The sequence below is a fragment of the Myotis lucifugus genome, unplaced genomic scaffold, assembly GCF_000147115.1.
Source record: "Myotis lucifugus unplaced genomic scaffold, Myoluc2.0 scaffold_37, whole genome shotgun sequence".
Taxonomy (NCBI): domain Eukaryota; kingdom Metazoa; phylum Chordata; class Mammalia; order Chiroptera; family Vespertilionidae; genus Myotis; species Myotis lucifugus.
The window spans coordinates 5,843,982-5,863,481 of NW_005871085.1; the positions used below are offsets into that span (position 1 = coordinate 5,843,982).

At 38.0% G+C, this 19,500-nt stretch overlaps 1 protein-coding gene across 2 annotated transcripts in view; it reads right to left on the reverse strand.

Annotated features, from left to right (window-relative positions):
• FAF1 (Fas associated factor 1) overlaps nucleotides 1–19,500 on the reverse strand; it is a 324,982-nt gene that overhangs the window by 258,064 nt on the left and 47,418 nt on the right. Inside the window, exon 4 of one of the 2 annotated variants that reach the window (XM_023752761.1) lies at nucleotides 10,008–10,213. The exons of the other annotated variant lie outside the window; for it this stretch is intronic. Within the exon in view, the coding sequence (XP_023608529.1) occupies nucleotides 10,008–10,213 (206 nt within the window). The remainder of the gene's footprint in view (nucleotides 1–10,007; nucleotides 10,214–19,500) is intronic. 2 annotated transcript variants of the gene reach the window in all.

Below are 19,500 nucleotides of genomic sequence, written 5' to 3' on the forward strand. Positions count from 1 at the left end.
AATAAAAAGCTTCTGCACAGCAAAAGAAACCATCATTCAAAACAAGAAAGGCCACTGGATGGGAGAACATATTTGCCAAGTTATATCCGATAAGGGCCTAATCTCCAAAATTTATAGGGAACTCATACATCTTAACAAAAGGAAGATAAACAATCCAATCAAAAATGGCAATGAACTTATATAGACACTTTTCGAAAGTGGACATACAGAAGGCCACGAGACATGAAAACATGCTCAAAGTCACTTATCATCTAAGAGATGCTGTAAAAGAGAAAGAACTCTTACCATTCCCAACAGCATGGATAGACATGGAGAGCATTATGCTAAGTGAAACAAGCCAGTCGGAGAATGATAAATATCACATGATCTCACTCATTTGTGGAATTTAATGAACAACATAAATTGATGAACAAAAATAGAGCCAAAGACATAGGAGCAGCGACCAGACGGTTGAACTTCAGAGGAAAGGCAGGAAAGGGTGGCGGGAAGGGGGTAAGAGATCAACCAAAGGACTTGTATGCATGCATGTAAGCATAACCAATGGATACAGACATTAGGGGGGTGAAGGCATATGCTGGGGGGTAGGGGTGGCCGGGGAGAACTCAATGAGGAAAAAAGGAGACAATGTAATACTATGTAATATTTAAACAACAGAGAATTCTTTTAAAAATTAAGAAAAGAATTACCATATGACCCAGCAATCTCTCTTCTGGGTATCTACCTTGAAAACATTTATTCACAAAGATATATGCACCCTTATGTTCATTGCAGCACTATTCATGGTGTCCAAGACATGGAGATAATCAAAGTGTCCTTTGATAGATTATAAAGATCAAGGACAAAGAAGATATGGTACATATACACTATGAAATACTATTCAGCCATAAAAAAATGAAATATTGCCATTTTCAGCAACATGGATGTACTTTGAGAATATTATGCTAAGTGAAATAAGTCGGTCAGGAAAAGCTAAGAACCGTAAGATTTTACTCATATGTGGGATGTAAAACTGCAATTCATAGACACAGACAATAGTATGGTGATTACCAGACAGAAGGGAGGTGGGGACAGTAAAAGGTAAAGGGGGCCAAATATATGGTGATGGAAGATGATTTGATTTTGGGTAGTGGGCACACAATGCAATATACAGATCGTGTATCATCGAAATATACACTTAAAACCTCAATAATCTTATTAACTAATGTCACCCCAATAAATTTAATTAAAAACAAAAAAAAACTGACTAAAACACAGGCTCTGGGTTTGAATTCCAGCTCTACCAATTATTGAATATGCAACTATGGAAGTTACTTAAGCTTTCTGAACCTCAGTGCCTTCATATTCAAAATTAAGTTAAATCAGATCATGCATGTAATTAGCATAATTCCTTGGATATAACAGTTACTCAATAAATGCCACCATTGTCCTTGTCAAAAAAAAAAATTATAGTCAGAGTTGATAAATAAAATCACTGCCTTAAATTAGTAAGCATACCATTGCTAAAAGTATTTAAGCACCCACTAAGTGACCTTAAGACAAAAATATGAAAAAGACTGCTTAATTCTTGCCGAGTTAAACTAGATAGGTGTTTTTTTTATCTTTATTGTTGAGCGAATTACAGATGTCCCTCTTTATATCCCCCCATTGCACCCTCCACCTGGCTCCTATCCACCCCAGGCCCTCACCACCCTATTGTCTGTGTCCATGGGTAATGCACATCTATATATATAAAAGGTTAATATGCAACATGTCCCCTCAGGAGTTCGACCAGGAGACCAGAGTTCGATCACTCACTATGACGTGCGCTGACCATGGGGCAGCGCAGAACATGGTGGGGGACCAGCAGCAGCAACAGGATGCTGAGGGAGCAAGGGAAGGAGGAGGCGGGAAGGCAGGGAGACGGGAGGGGTGGGGGTGGGCACGCAGTGGTGGTGAGCAGGCAGCAAGGGAAGGAGGCAGGGAGGTGGTGACATGGTGGGCAACAAGCGGCGCAGCGGGGTGCTGAAGGAGTGAGAGGAGGAGGCGGAGAGGTAGGGGGAACCATGCAGTGACAGTGTGCGGGCGGCAAGGGAAGGAGGAGGCGGGGAACCTGATTGGCCCTGATTGCCGGCCAGGCCTAGGGACCCTCTCCATGCACAAATTTCATGCACTGGGCCTCTAGTATGCATATAAGTTCTTTGGTTAATCTCTTCCTGCCCTCCCTCCCCCTTCCCTCTGAGATTCATCAGTCTGTTCATGTTTCCAAGTCTCTGATTCTATTTTATTCATCAGTAATTATGTTCATTAGATTCTTTATTTATTTTGCTTTTTAGTTTCAATTGTTGACATATATATGTACTGCCATTTTATTGTTCATATGTTTGATCTGTTTTATTTTTCTTCTTCTTCTTAAAAAAGACCCTTCAACATTTCACGTAGTACTGGTTTGGTGGTGATGAACTCCATTAGCTTTTTCTTATTTGTGAAACTCTTTATCAGACCTTCAATTCTAAATGATAGCTTTGCTGGGTAATCTTGGTTGTAGGTCCTTGCTTTTCATCACTTTGAATATTTCTTGCCACTCCCTCTGGCCTGCGAAGTTTCTGTTGAGAAATCATCTGACAGTCTTATGGACACTCCTTTGTAGGTAACTGTTTTTCTCTTGCTGCTTTTAAGATTCTCTCTTTGTCTTTAATCTTTGGCATTTTAATTATGATGTAACTTGGTGTGTGCCTCATTAGGTTCATATTGTTTGGGATTCTTTGTGCTTCCTGGATTTGTTAGTGTATCTCTTTCACCAGGTAGGGGAAGTTTTCTATCATTATTTTTTCACATATGTTCTCAGTTTCTTCTCCTTCGGGAACCCCATAATGTGAATGTTGATACTCTTGAAGCTGTCCCAGAGGCTCCTTACACTATCTTCATATTTTTGGGTTCATTTTTGTTTTTCCTGTGCTGATTGGGTGTTTTTTGATTCCACAACACTAATTTGATTTTCAGCATCCTCTGCACTACTCTTGATTCCCTGTAAATTATCCTTCACTTATGACTAGTCCCTTTTTATGTCATTGATGAGCAAAGTTCCTTGAAGTTCTCACAAAGTTCCTTGAGTATCCTTATACTCTTTATCTGGTATGTTGCTTGCTCCCATTCATTTAGTTCTTTTTCTAGAGATTTCTATTTTTTTATTAAGCTATTACATATGTGTCCTTATCCCCACGTTACCCCCTACCCCCCCACTCATGCCCTCACCCCCCTGTTGTCCATGTCCATTGGTTAGGCTTATATGCTTACATATAAGTCCTTTGGTTGATCTCTCCCCCTTACTTGTTCTTTCATTTGTGACATGTTTCTTTGTCTCACATTGTGGTTGCTTCTCTGTGTTTGGTTCTATGTATTAGGTAGAGCTGCTATGTCTCCTGGAATTGGTAGAGTGGCTTTGTGTAGTAGGTGTCCAGTAGGGCCCAGTGGCTCAGCTTCCCCAGTCACCTGAGCTGAGCACTACAGGTGCACCCCTTTGTGAGCTGTATGCACTGTCCTGTTGTAGTTGAGCCTTGATTGCTGTTGGTGTTACTCGGAGGGATTGACCACCAGGCCTATTGGCTGTGTGTACCAGCTGCAACTACAGCAGAAGAGCTGTTGTGCAGGAGATACCCCTATGGAGTAGGACTCGCTTCAATGGGGCTTTGGTGCTCACTGGGTTCGCCCCTTGAGTGTGTTACTCATGGATGTGCTAGGGTTGTAAATTGACATGGTCTGAAGCTGACCTCCGGGTGCACTGGCTCTGGAGCCTTCTGGGAGGTGTAAAGTCAGCTACTGCCTGTGCCCTGCCTGGGGCCATCAGGCATGAGCTACAGACCAATTTGCAGATGGCTCCTACTTGTGATGGGCTTGGAGGTGCCTAGAAGAAGCCAAGCTTTGAATCTTGTGAAGCTGCTACTAGTGCCAGGCCTGGGGCCACTTATGGAGAGGTATGGAGCCAGTTGCTGCTTGTTGGGGAGATTTTAGGAAAGTCTGAAGCCTGAGCCAGGACAGGGCATTCACATGGAAAAGCCACAGCAAACAGCTTGGTTAGGACTGCAAATTGGATCAGACAGGGTTTCAGGAAGTCACCAGGGCAAGGGACTACCAAGCTATCCCTCTTGATGAAAAACACACCAGAGATTTCAGACTAACCCATTCCATGCCTTCGCCCCTCCTACAGTCTCAATGTGGCTTCTTCCTTAATTCACTAGTTGTAGGGCTTCCATTCAGATAGATTTCAGGAGGTTCTGATGATGGTTGCTCTGTATTTTCATTGTAATTGTGATGTGGTTGTGGAAGGAAGCAAGTGTCACATTTACCTATATTGCCATCTTGACCCTCCTCCTAGACTAGTAGGTTTTACAAATCCCTCCAAACCCATTAATCTCCATGAACCAAGAAGTCATTGATTCTTTTGTGTCAGTTTTCACATCTAGAAAATGGGGATAAAGGTTCTGGCTATCTCAAGGCAATGTGAAAATAAGTATGTCAATGAGTATAAAAGGGCAGAGGCAGGGACTGAGGCAGAGTAAGAGGAGGGAAGGGAGGCATGAATCTGTCTCTAGCAAAAAAGGAGAGATTCTATTTAAGTTAACTTTGAACTAAATAAAAAGTATAACCCCAAATATATGCTCAATGCTGCATATTCCCCATCAATCCTCCAGACACACCATTATCATTCCTTTCTCTGTGCTTTTCCTTGCCTAGAATAAACTTCCCCTCACTTTGTCCACATGACATATTTTAACTAATATTTCTTTCATAGCTTAGTCCTTTTCTGAAATTGTTCCAGAGCACCCCCACAACTCTAATTATTCCCTTCCCATACCCTCAAAACACCAGCTAAAATTGAATTACTTCTTTTTCAATATCCTCATAGCACCTTGTGTGTACTTCCATAATAGAAATTGTTTCATTGGAAAGATTATGAGTTCTAGACTCAGTTTAAGGCTGAATTTGTGGTTCAGAAATTCTGTTTATTCATCTTTGAAACAGGGATAATAATGTCTGTCTCACAGTTGTTGTATGCAATGTATAGAAACTGAGAGCTGTATAGGAACAGTGAGCATAGTGATTGCTGTATAGGGGTAATATGAGTATGTATGTGTGAATGAATGAGTGAATGAACAGATAAATGCCCTTTACTTCCATGTATTCTTCCCACCTCCTATCCAAATATAGACCATGGATTCCTCTGAGATAAGGACTATCTTATTTATGTATACTCCAAGAACTTAGCATAATTTTAACGACAAAGTAATAAACAAATATTTATAATAAAATGACCTATCTGATTTTTTCAAAAGTCTTTGGAATTTACTTCCTTATTTTCAGCAGTGCTGCTAAATATGAGATCTTGTGTTATTTACTATTATAGCCATTACTATATATGTTCTTTTAAAAAAAACTATTTTAGAACATTTCAAAGAAAGAATCAAAAATTACAGGGAAGTATCAAAGAAAGAAGAGTCTAAAGATGAATGGCAGGAAGTATAGATGTCAAAAAACATAAATCAAGGTTCTGATCTCCACTGCCTTGCTTTAAATATAAGACAACAAAGGCGCCCTAACCGCTTTGGCTCAGTGAATAGAGCATCAGCCTGTGGACTCAAGGGTCCCAGGTTCGATTCCGGCTCAGGGCATGTACCTTGGTTGCGGGCACATCCCCAGTAGGAGGTGTGCAAGAGGCAGCTGATCAATGTTTCTCCCTCATTGATGTTTCTGGCTCTCTATCCCTCTTCCTTCCTCTCTGTAAAAAATCAATAAAATATATTTTTTAAAAAAAAGACAACAAAGGTGACATGAGGGATAAAAGTAGTTGAAAGAACATTAACTTTAAAGGCCTTCTATAAAACAGCAATATTAAACTATAAATAAAACTGATAATAGGGAATTAAGAATGAGAAAAGGGCAAAATACTCATTGCTCTTTCTATACTTCTCTATTTTAAAAAAGTTTTACTCAAAGTACATATTTTAAAATGTAAAGCTAGAGTAAAGAAACATTTCTAATATATAAATAAAAATAAACTATACCCATTAAGACCACAGTTTGAGATTATGCTTATTTAGATTTTTTAATGATTTTAAGTATAATCTGGGGAGTACATAATTGTTGGCATAGAGTCAATTGACACTTATAAATGAACCAAAGAACAATGTTACGAATGCACATTTGCTGTCTTTCCTCCCCCAAAATACAAGCTATGATTGTCTTTTCATACTCCCAACATCTGTACAAGGCAGAATAAGATCCTTGCTCTTTCCTTCTTTTACATGTACTGATAGCAAAAACCAACCTCTTATATTTTGCTTACGACTCATAAAGAGTTGCTAAGGCACAGAAGGTTTAAAGCATGTGCTAAAAATTACAGTTAATCTAAGTTACAGAGTCTAGCCCTAACCGGTTTGGCACAGTGGATAGAGCGTCAGCCTGTGGACTCAAGGGTCCCAGGTTCGATTCCGGTCAAGGGCATGTACCTTGGTTGCGGGCACATTCCCAGTAGGGAGTGTGCAGGAGGCAGCTGATTGATGTTTTTCTGACAGCACTGATTCAACTAACTTTATTGGACAAATACTTGTTGGTTAGGTTAAATCCAATTCACTGCTAGATCTTATAGTTATAATACACAATAATTCCTACCCTCAATATCACACTACTTCACACAAGATAGTAATTTCATAGAAAAACCAATAATTTTAAAAAATGTTTTTAATTTATTCAAGATTTTTTTTTAAATAGAAGGATATTATAATAAAATGAAACTGCAGCAACAGAACACTAAAAACATTAACAGACCAATACAATTGCCACTAGGTGTCACTCTGATATAAAGTTCTTGGCTGTCTTTAGGCTTGCTTTTATACTTGGTCTTTTCCTAGTCTTTCCAATAACATAGAAAACTGCATTTTCTTTATAGCATCTTTCTGTATTTTTACATTGACACATATACAGAAAAATTAGTATTTATCCAGTTCTTTAAATAACAGTAAGATGAACTATATCTAAAAACTAACAATTATATTACAGGTCACAAAAACTATAATATTTTTTAAATTTCCTATGGCAGATGAATTAATGTACATATAAATATATACATATACCCATTTATTGAGCCATTTAATTTCTCAACAGGTATTGCTTGGTGCCAAACACTATGCTTAGAGAGAGAATTTGTAGAAGGGTAAGACCTGGTCTTTAAAAAGAGAAACCTGAAACATAAAGAAAGAGTAAGATATTTTAAAATCCATTTTTAAAGTCTCTATTACTTTTTATGGAATCATCAGAGACAAACCAACTAAACTATGTCCATGGAAGTCAAGAAAGGCTCCATAAGGGGAAAAATTTACATGAGATAATCAAAGATGACTATTAGTTTTCTAAAAAAACTAAAACAGGAAAGGACAAATGAAATAGAATATAGGAAACAGGGAAATCACGGAAAGATATATAGGAAGATTTATACTCTAGAAAGATCATTATAGGGAAATTATGTAAAATACAGACAAGTCTACACAATGGGGAAAAGATAGTCTCTTTTAATAAATCATGCAGGGAAAACTGGGTATCTACACACAAAAGAATAAGGTTGGACCTTTACCTTATACTACACACAAAAACTAACTCAAATTAAATACTTAAATGTATGCTCTGAAACTGTACAATTCCCAGAAAAAAACTCCACAGCACTGGTCTTGGGGAATGATTTATTGGATATGACATCAGAAGCACAGACAACAAAGGTATCATACTAAGTGAGATTACCAAAAATCTTCTCTAAAGCAAAGAAAACAATCAACAGAGTGAAAAGGCAACATTCAGAACAGGAGAAAAAATTTGCAAAGCATATATGTGACAGAAGTTAATATCCAAAATACATAAAGAAGTCCTACAGTTCAATAGCAAAAAAGTAAACAGCCCAATTTAAAAATGGGCAAGGGACCTGAACAGACATTTCTCCAAAGAAGACACACAAATGACCAACAGGTATGTGAAAAAATGCTCAACATTACCAATTATCATGAAAATCCAAACCAAAACCAAAATGAGATACCATCTTCTACTTCATAAGATGGCCATTATATTTAAAAACAACAACAATTAAAAACTAAAAACCGAAAAACAGCAGTGTTTGCAAGGATGAAAAGTTGGAATCCCTGGGCACTATTGGTGGGAATGCAAAATGAAGCAGCTACTATGGAAAAAGAGTACAGAAGTTCTTTTAAAAATTAAAAATAGAACTAACATGATCCAGCAATTCCAATTCTGGGAATTTATCCAAAATAATGGAAAGAGGGGTCTTAAAAGAGATATGCAATTACATGTTCACTACAGAATTATTCACAATAGCCAAGAGGTGGAAACAACCTGTCCATCAACAGATGAATGAATGAAGAAAATGTGACATATACATACAATGGACTATCATTCAGCCTTTAAAAAAGGAGGAAATCCCATAATATACTACAATACAAATAAACCTTGAGGATATCACACTAAGTGAAATAAGCCAGACATAGAAGAACAAATACTGTATGATTTCATTTATATGAGGCAGTTAAAGTGATCAAACTTACAGAAACAGAATATAGAAAGATCATTGCCAAAGGCTGGCCAAAGAGGAAAATGGAAAGTTGTTGTTCAGTGTATACAATGTTTCAGTTACACAAAGTTCTACAGATCTGCTGTACAACAATGTGTATATAGTTCACAAAACTATCCTGCACACTTAAAATTTTGTTAAGAACTTAAATCTCATGTTATGTGGGGGTTTTTTTAACCACAATTTTTTTAAAATATATTTTATTGATTTTTTACAGAGAGGAAGGGAGAGGGATAGAGAGTTAGAAACATCAATGAGAAACAGCGATCAGCTGCCTCCTGCACACTCCCCACTAGGGATGGGCCTGCAACCAAGGTACATGCCTTTGACCGGAATCGAACCTGGGACCCTTGAGTCCGCAGGCCGACGCTGTATCCACTGAGCCAAACCGGTTAGGGCTTTAACCACAATTTTTTAATGGAATGTATAAAAGAATAATTGAGGGCACAGGGATGGGCATGGGGAGAAATGGCTGGACTAGGAGAGGAATCTAGGCAGAAGAAGGAACAAGTACATAGGTCCTGAACCTATTAAAAAAACTGAGTAAGTCCATTACAACTTAGACATAGTGAGCTATAAAGAGAGTGATAACATATGAAAACTAGAAATGTAGCAGGGACTTACAGCCCTGTTAAAAGATTCGAATTTTTAAAAACAATGGAAAGTTTCTAAATGGCTTTAAGTAAAGGATAACAAACTGATTCATGTTTGGGAATGATCATACTTTTAACAGCCTTGCTTTTCTCTGTAATAAATTAATAAAATTAAAAAAGAATCTCTTCAAAAAGGAACAAAGACAAAATTTCAGAAATATCTGGTATTTAGATTTAAGGCAAAACTATATTAAAATAGAAACTAATATAACTTCTGGTTCTACAATGGATATGTTTCAAATAATCTAAACTAAACATGAGTTCAACATAGCTTCTCTACAGGTGGCAGGCATACACTCTGAGTTTCCTTTGAAAGTATAGTACTGAAGTATTTATCCAGCTGGCAGAGAGAAGGAGTGATAAAAATATGTCTTATTTCTTCTCTCATAGTATGAAAAGTAAGTGAACTTCAGCTATAAAGTCCTATATTCAATGTACCTAATAATTATGGCATTTCTTAAGCTCCTAGATGTTTGATTTGCACCTGTGCTAAAACAGCATCATATATGTGGAACAAAAAAATTATTCTCAAATTTACCTCAACCTCAACACAGTATTTAAAAACAGAGCACAATAATCTGTATGAGAAAAATGATTGTGTTTCATTGTGTTTCATTCCCTTCCCATCCCATCCCATTCGCTTTTTGTTCTCCTTGTTGGCAGTCAACTCAAAAGAAAAAATATATAAACTGAATGTTTACCTACTGTACTATTAATTTATGCAGGCTTTGTGATAGGGAAAACCTTACCAACAGTACAGCTGTCTTCAAGTACCACATCAACATTTCTGTCTCTGTATTCAACCCTGAAGTCCAGCATCCGAGGTTGTCTTTCTACAATTTGCCTAGATGGCATTACAGGTCGAAATGCCGAGGAGGAAGAGGGAGCAGGAGCTGGAGCTGGGTGACTTGCTGGGTCAAATGCAGGTCCTGATATAGTTTCACTTCCATAGTCACTGAAATATTAACATTAAAAAAAGGATTATCATCAACCAAATCATTACGAATTACCACTAAGAACCTGCTCCATACTTGTTTTCTGTTCTTCCTATGAAATTTACCTACCTATACATCCACACCTAACCTTAAGTTCTACTTCCTCCACAAAATCTTTCCAAATGACTGAAGACTACATTATTCTCTGTCCCATCCTCATTTTTCTGTCTATCAGCAGTATCATACATAGCATTTGCAATTAGATTTTTGCCTTATGTTGTTATGATGTTGGTAAAACATTATTTTAAACTCTGAATTAAGAACAGTATCTTTACTCACTCTCAAATAATCATTATTTGATTAACTCTACTTTTCACAAAAACTATTTCAAAACTTCACCTTTCTTAACCCTCCATTCTCCCCATCTCACTCCTCGGTCATAAAAGATATTTTTTCCTACTTTGCAGAGAAAACAGATGCCATCAAGAGAAAATTCCCTTAAACTTTTTATTTTTTTTAATATATTTCTTTATTGATTTCAGAGAGGAAGGGAGAAGGAGCGAGAGATAGAAACATCAATGATGAGAGAGAATCATTGATTGGCTGCCTCTTGCACACCCCCTACTGGGGATCGAGCCCACAACCCAGGCATGTGCCCTTGGCCAGAATCGAACCTGGGACCCTTCAGTCCACAGGCTGACGCTCTATCCACTAAGCCAAGCCAGCTAGGGCCCCTTAAACTTTTTAAAATCAAATCTATAACTAACCCACATATGCACACTCTTTCTCTCTTCTTATAAAATAGAGAAGATATTGTTCTATCTATGAAAAATCTGAAACCATCTTCTCATTAGCTTAACATTATGGATTATTATCCCTTCCTTTCCAGTATCTTCAACATCTCCTTATCTTGTATTCTTCTCAAAAACATTTAAATATTTTCCAATATTTCCCTTCTTAAAAAATAAAATAAAATCCTGGTTCTAAGAAAAGTATTATATTTGTAAGGATCAAATCAGATAATGTGCATGAGAGCTTAGCACAATGCCTGGTACCTAGTAAGATCTCAAACTCAGTATTATCCAAAGTTGTAACTCATTAATGATCCTTCTCCAATATTACTCATATCAGCTTCCCAAGCCAGGAACCTCTGACATTACTTTGACCCTTTCTTCTCTCTCAACTCCCACATCTAACTAGTCCTTTCAATGTTACCTCTTAAATATCTTTTAGATAAGTCATCCATCCTCCCCCTCTGAAGCTGCCACCCTCCTCTAAGCCACAATCACTTTTTATATTGACTAATGCAAAACTGTCCTAACTAATCTCCCCTGCATGTCACTCCATATCACTAGACTGAAGTTAAAGACAGAAATCTCTTCATATCATTTTCTTTAATACTCCCTCTGCACTTCACTTAAATAATTAAAGTGGCATACAAGGTCCTGTATGATCTGAACCTATCTACCTTCCCAGTCTTATCTTCTGCTATACTCCCTCCATCTCTCTACGCTACTAGCTACAACAGCCTTTCATTTCTTCTGTCTCACCTTGATTGTGTTTGATTGGCAAATACAGACTATTCTTTCCTTCCCATCCCATCCCATCCCATCCCATCCCATCCCATCCCCAAATTCCATGTTTTTTCTAGCTAATTGTATTTATCCTTCATATCTCAGATTGAATGTTTATCAATTCGGAACATATTTTACTATCTCAGGCTAGTTCACATTCCTCACCACTATCAATAACTATGTATTTAGTTGTATAATTAATCATTTGACATTTAAATCCCCACTAGAATGTAAGCTCCACAAGGGTGAAGCTGACATTGGTATTGTATCCTTTGCCCTGTGCTCAAGATTTTATATATAGAAGGACTCAAATATTTGACAAACTAATGAGGAATAACAATCAAAGAATTTGATTTTTCTCTGACTTAATTTAGCATATACTGTCACTTTTTTGTTCTCACTGGGAAAAATAGAAATGAAGGGAACATACGTATCGCTTCCATTGAAACATCATTATCACAACCAGAACTACAAGCTCAGTCTAAAACATTTTTCTTCTCACCCAGAATTTAAGGAAAAGCAATAAGCTGGAAGCCAGAATAGAAACAACAAAAAGAATGACCAAAACATGCCAAGTTCAGCACTGTTCATACAATTAAGCAGGAGAAAATATTTACATTTACTTCACAATATTGCTTTAATCAGTGTTTACCAAATTATAGATTACATAACTGATATAGTGAATGGTGATATGTCTCTTTAGAATAGAATAGAATAGAATAGAATAGAATAGAATAGAATAGAATAGAATACAATACAATACAATACAATACAATACAATACAATACAATACAATAGAAATTATAAGGATGTGTCACTTAATACTTAGGACCAAATATTGTTTCATCAAACTTTTTATTCTGGTACATATTTGCACATGTGTATTTTAGATTCCAAGTATTCCTCATTGTAGATCACAGTCCAAAAAGTCTGAAAGTGACTAGCTTAGATCTCACCAGATTCAGATACTATAGCAATCATTGATCCACAGACAAAAATCTACCCCTTCTCCCAGTGGTTAGATTCAAGGAAAGTAACCTTGGAAGAAAGATATGGGAACAGAGAAAATGTCCAAAGCAAAAAGAATGTCACTGTTGGAATCCAAAATGAGCTCCTAAGTACCTATAACTAAAATCTGTGCAATGATGATACTTCACATCTCTAAACTTTGTCACAACTTCTCAGAAATAAAAAAAACAGCTAAAGTTAGTAGGCTGTCATTGACTTGTTTCTTAACTCCAAATTCACCATTCTATAGTCTATTCTGTGATGCTGGAGATAGGATTCTGCAAAATTATATATAGGGTAGAGCAAAAGTAGGTTTACAGTTGTGAGTACGCAAAACACAGTTTATCCTTGTACTATTATTTATTAACTACTAGAGGCCCGGTGCCGAAATTTGTGCACTGGAGTGGGGGGGAGAGGGTCCCTCAGTCCGTCCTGCGCCCTCTTGCAGTCCAGGAGCCCTCAGGGGATGTCTGACTGCAGCAGAGGCGGGAGAGGCTCCCGCCACCGTAGCTACGCTGGCCAGCTGTGAGCCTGGCTTCTGGCTGAGCGGTGCTCCCCTGTGGGAGCACACTGACCAACAGGGGGCAGCTTCTGCGTTGAGCATCTGCCCCCTGGTGGTCAGTGCACGTCTTAGTGACCAGTCGTTCCGCCGTTCAGTCCACTTGCATATTAGCCTTTTATTACATAGGATTGTTTTCTTTTCCATACGAATAACTATAAACCTACTTTTGCCCCACCCTATATTTCCCTTTGGCAAATTGTTTCCTGACAGATTCTACCAGTAGGGAACTCTAAATAAAGATTAGTAATTAGGAAGAGAGGGGGGAACAACTTCCTTCTTCCTGTTGCATGCATTTCAATCTGTTTAACCTTCAGCTTCGTCTCCTGCTTTTCTTCAGCACTCTTATAACCAACTTCTTGACATCTCAGAGATACCAATAGTAGCTAGGCAATATGCATTGCAGAGGTCAAATCCTCAGTGCCAAGAACTTCCTCTGAGCTTCAAAATTCTGTTAATCCCTTCATCCCCAGATCTAAGCTGGTAACTTCTGAAGCACTTATTATATCCATGTTACTTCAGTTTTACTTTTATTGCTCTTTTAGTCTTCTGTGCCTATTTCACCAATACTTCATTAAAATCCTTCTGTTGAAATACCCTAGTGTGGTTTCATTTTCTTGCTAATGGAGGTGTCCCAGGAAACATAGGATTCAGGTCCTTGACCTTCAATGCACTGCTGAGCATCTTGCCAATGGACAATTGGATACCATAACAGGCACAATAATTAATTAAATTATCACTTATAGTTAATTATGGTCACATGCCTTTGAAACAAGTGCCTAAGGGGAACAAATGATGATTTGACTTGACCATTATGGTGGTAATAATGTCAACAAGGATTGTGGGCTGGCTGCTTCTGTCTCTAATGGAGAGCCTACAGAAGAAAATGGCATATTTAGGGGTTTTAACTTTCACTTCAAGTCATGATAAGAAAGTTACAGAGCTTCTGAAGTCGCCCTTTAAAAAGTTTCTGCCCTAGCCAGTTTGGCTCAGTGGAAGGGTCCCAGGTTTGATTCTGGTGGCAGGGTCAGTCCCACCCCAATCAGGATTGGGGCCCATGTGGGAGGGCAACCAATCAATGTGTCTCTCTCACATTGATGTTTCTCTCTCAGTGTCTCTCCCTGCCTCTTCCACCCTGTCTAAAAATCAATGGAAAAATATCATCAGGTGAGGATTAACAAAACAAACAAAAAAGTTTCTTATTTCTGTAATCACATGTATGATCCTGCTGAGAACTAGACCCAAATTTTAATTTTGCAGCTTGCATAATTACAATGAAAGTTGAATATACAATTTCTAAGTCTCTTTTGTAAAAGTTAAGGCACTGTTTTAGAAGGAGTGGGACCCTAAGATGTGAAATGGGGATACCTTAGTGCACTCGAATGGTTAGAATATTGAATCCCTGGAGTCTCTCTGAATTTCTTTTGTAAGCAGAAACAGCTCCTCCTCCCATGACTGAAAAGGTTAGCCCACCTCTTGACTGGAAACTGTCAATACCCTTACCTGCGACACTTGCCTTGAAATGGATACCTACTCTCAAAACTCACCACCATTCCTTATTGCCTCCAAAATCAGATCTAGGCATGCTCCAAGAAAACAAGTACAATGTCTTAACTGAGAGAAGAAAGCTTATATCCAAAAATTATTATACGATTTTTCATAAATTACATCCACAAAAACCTAGGGATTAGGTGTGAAAATGAATTTGAAGTGAGTCTGACCATAAGGTTTGGATAGGGCCAAATAACATGTTTGCTTAAGCAGCTTCAAGTACCTCTAATAGTTTGATTGTTCACTGAGTAAAACTTAAGTCCCAAAGGAGTCTCCATTGAATAAGGATGAAATGCCCAAACTTGCCTGGCAAAATGTAGAAGAAATCCAAATGCTTAGAAAAATGCAAATGCTCAAGTTGATTTATCATGTACAACCTGATTATAGATACATCCTCTACCACATTATCCATGAGATCCCAGAGGACACTGCAGTAAAGTATTGAGAAATACATTAGTAAGGGAATCCGCATTCTTGAAAACCCCTGTAGTGGCTATCTTCTCTGGGTTGGGAATGACATGGCACCACTGAAAAAGACTCCCTAGTGAGCGTGATCTCAGAGTGCAGAAATCAAATGGCAGAATAATAAGAAAGAGGTGGAAGCCCTAACCGGTTTGGCTCAGTGGATAGAGCGTCAGCCTGTGGACTGAAAGGTCCCAGGTTTGATTCCAGTCAAGGGCATGTACCTTGGTTGCAGGCACATCCCCAGTGGGAGGTGTGCAGGAGGCAGCTGATCGATGTTTCTCTCTCATCGATGTTTCTAACTCTCTGTCCCTCTCCCTTCCTCTCTGTAAAAAATCAATAAAAACATATTTTTAAAAAAAGAAAGAAAGAGGTGGAAGCAATTAGTTAATGGACAGCATGGACAAAAAGAGGCAATCATAGAGTTTAACCTGCAGAGATCTTTAGTAGTGCTCAAATGAAATAGCATTTCTAAGGAACAAAATTAAAAATCAGTCTACTAAAATATTACTTGATCTATATACAGAAACCCTAGATCTGACTTTCTAAATCCTAACTTCCCTAACCACAATGGAAAGTTATAGTCACTCGCAGTTTCCAAATGCAAGTTGGTTCAGACATAAAGTCCCCGGTGCCCCCAAAGACAATGCAACAGAGCCACATGTATGTATTATAATTTTCCTTTAAGACTTCCCCTCACAGATCTACAGCCATTTACTAGGGTGTCTGTGTCCAGATAAAAGAAAAATATCTAGATCTTTAGGGAATTAAAAGATGCTAACTCTAAATTGATTCTAATTCCTGGGGATATAAATTGAAGTTCATGGTGCTATATGAAATTTGGGCCCAAATCCACCCACAATGGGTTCAATCTGTCAACCTACCCTGTAGTTTTTCCCTTAGAGCTTGAATGTATAATTGAAAAAGATACACTCAGTAACTGGTAGACATCCCAAATTGGCTTCCAGAAATCCACGGAGATAGGGTTATTACATAGAGAGGGACAACAGGAAGTAAATGATCTTACATATACTTTGTTTTTCTCCATAAAACTTGCAAGCATCATGACAAGCATTTTGCTTCACCCAGCAAGATAAAAGTCAATATATCTTCATTGACTTTTCTTGAAGATTATGCTAACTCTCCTGCTCTTTGTCATAATAATCTAGTCTGGAGAGATCTTGATCACCTGTAGATTGGTCCTGAAGAGCAAAAGTATAAAGTACAAAAATGTAGGGACCTGCCACCTGGTGAAGTCTCAGCGGCCCAATGGTCAAAAGCATGTCAGGGTAAAAGACCGGTTGTTGTACCCTGCACTTCCCATCAAATAATAACTAAGTTAACTGAGAAAAAAATATTTGGAAGGAGAAAGGGAAAAATGGTTGGAAAAAATAGGCTGCTAAAGCATTACAGCACCAATCAAAGAGAGTAGTGAAAGAAAAGCCTCCAAGTGCCACAGGTTGACCATTTCATTTAGAAGGAAAAGATCCTGAGGCACATATCCACGCTGATAGTTAATGAGTTGGCCAGCTGATCAGGACTTGAATAGAAAAAAGGAAAGTCTAGAAAAGAAATATGAAAATGGATCTTTTAGAATGGACACAAAAGGTTAATCTATATGTTTTGAAGGTGAATGTTTATAAGCTATCCATTGAAAAAGGGGCTCTCAATACGGATAAGATGACATTGTTCTGTTGATGTCAGTCAGCTTTTCCCCCTTAGGATCCCAGGTCTGCTCAGCACATTTTATACAATGTGCCATGCTAACAGAAATGGAGGTTAGGCATAGATATAACATCAACTCCCCATCACTAAGTCTGAATCTGGCTAGAGAAACTACTGCCCAAAATGCAAGCGAAAAGACCAATATGGAACCATTTCTCAGGAATCTGGTAATGGATCTTTTCTAGCATGGAGGAGGCAATATGTTCTCACTTAAAAAGAGTTTCTGAATATGAGATTAACTTCCTTGGCAGCAATGCTTCTGCAAGCACCACCAATCATGCATTTAGAAAATGCCTTATTGCTCTCTGGCTTCCAACACAACACTGGCTCTAACCAGGAATTCATTTCACAGCAAAAGAAGTGTAGCACTGGTATCACTTGCATATACCAGAAGTAACTAGCTTGATAGAACAGTGGAATGACCTGCTAAAGAGTTATGGCACAGGTTGGGAGACAACACCCTCAAAGCTTGGTGTTCCACCTAAAAGGATGAGGTATATGATTTCATCATTGACCAAACAGTGGTGTTTCTCATGCTGCCAGAAAACATGGGTATGAGAATTAAGTGGTGGTGGTTCCTCCTATTATGCCTAATAACTTACCAAACTTTTGCTTAGGTGGTTCAGAGATCATAGTTCCCAGGTATGTAATGTTTTCACAGTTCTCCCACTGAATTAGAATTTAAGAATGTCCCTTGGCCTCATGCTACTGATTCAACTAGCAAAGGAGGAAGCACTAGCTGGAATGACTGGTCCTGATTACCAAGAAAAAAAATAGGTTGCTGCTACACAATGGACTATTTTCTGTGTTATGTCCAATAATAAGAGCTATGGAAAACTACAACCTTTTTATTTTTTAAAGACAGGACCACTAAGGATTCTAATTCTTCAAGAATGAATGTTTGAGATGTCCCACCAGGTAAAGAATCTTGAGTATTTGAGGTGCTGGCAGAGGAAATATAGAATAAATAGTGGAAGAAGAAACTGGTAAATATCAACCATGGCCTTATGACCAGTAACAGAAACAAGGGCTGTACACACACACACACACACACACACACACACACACACACACACAATTCTCTTCTTACAGTTTGCATCACACTAGAAGTGACAGCACCATAACAATGGCATCTGATTTTGTTCCACTATCAGCCACTGGTGTTAGCTTCTAGCTTCGTTCAATACTTTAAAAAAAGGGGGGGGGGGCCTTTTGCATCCTGTCAGATGTATAAGTATCAGCTAAGGAGGAATTCTTTCTCATATGTCTGGAGCCAAATTCCTAGGGCCCTTCCTCTGAAATTCAAAGTTCTGTTAACCTCAACTTCTCCCAATCTGTTTTCTTTTTCCCACCAGTACTAGGAGTGACCGTCAGTGGTCAGCGGGGGTCTCTCCCAGGCAGACCTGTCCTGGAGCAGGCCTCCTGGAGTGGGTGCCTTGGACCCCACCCACACAGTCCTGGCTCTATCACCCTTCTCACAGGATGCTGTAACTGCAAGTCTACTCTAGCCCTAGGGTCCCTTCCTTGTTGACCAGCAGAACCCACCTCCATCTGGCACTGGTGGTCCAGGTATTTCCTGTAGTCATTATATTTGGATTGTACTGGTATCCCCTTTTGTTCTTTCAACCTGCTCCATATCTGTGTAATTGATTCCCCATAAGAAATTCCCTCTGAAATTCCTAGTGTGCTTTTCTACTCTTTTCCAAACCCTAACTTTAGGAAATAACTTAACATTTCTAATCAGAGCAGGCTATTGGGTGTGGTTGTCAGCCACAAAGAGGTGTTTTTTAAGTTATCATGTGAGAAATTTGCTTACTGGCTATAATTACTCCATTTCAGAATCAAGGAAAGATAATAAATTTAACTAGAGTTTTTCACTAGCAATCAAAAAAACTGAGAGGAAAAGAGAGAGACTATTAGTTAATGAATGAACCTATCAGTTTTGACTAATGTTCACTGGCATCCAAATAGTGCAAGGACATCCAAAATTGTTCATTCAAAAAAAGTATTTTTAAGATTTTCATTATAGGATGAAGACTACCATCCTTTAATTTGACCTTCTCAATATTCTTTTCTAATTAATCAAGAATTTAAAATGTAAACTGTAATTTAAAATAAATTTTAAAATGTTTTAAATAATTTTTAAAAGGACATTGATTGGTAAGGAAAAATATATAGAGAAATCTATTTTAGACCTAAACTTCAACTAGAGGAGTATTTTTATCCTTTCTCAACTTTCCTCTACAACCCACACAGGTCCTTGGAAGGCAGTGAACAACAGCAAAGTAAACAGGAACTCTGCACTTGTTTATTTCAATTTTTAAAAGTCTATCTCATGGTAAAATCTCTAGGTACAAAAAATACATGTTTAAAAGATAAACTTGTCTTCAGCAAAGAATCAAATATTTTAAATGGGCATCAGAGAAAA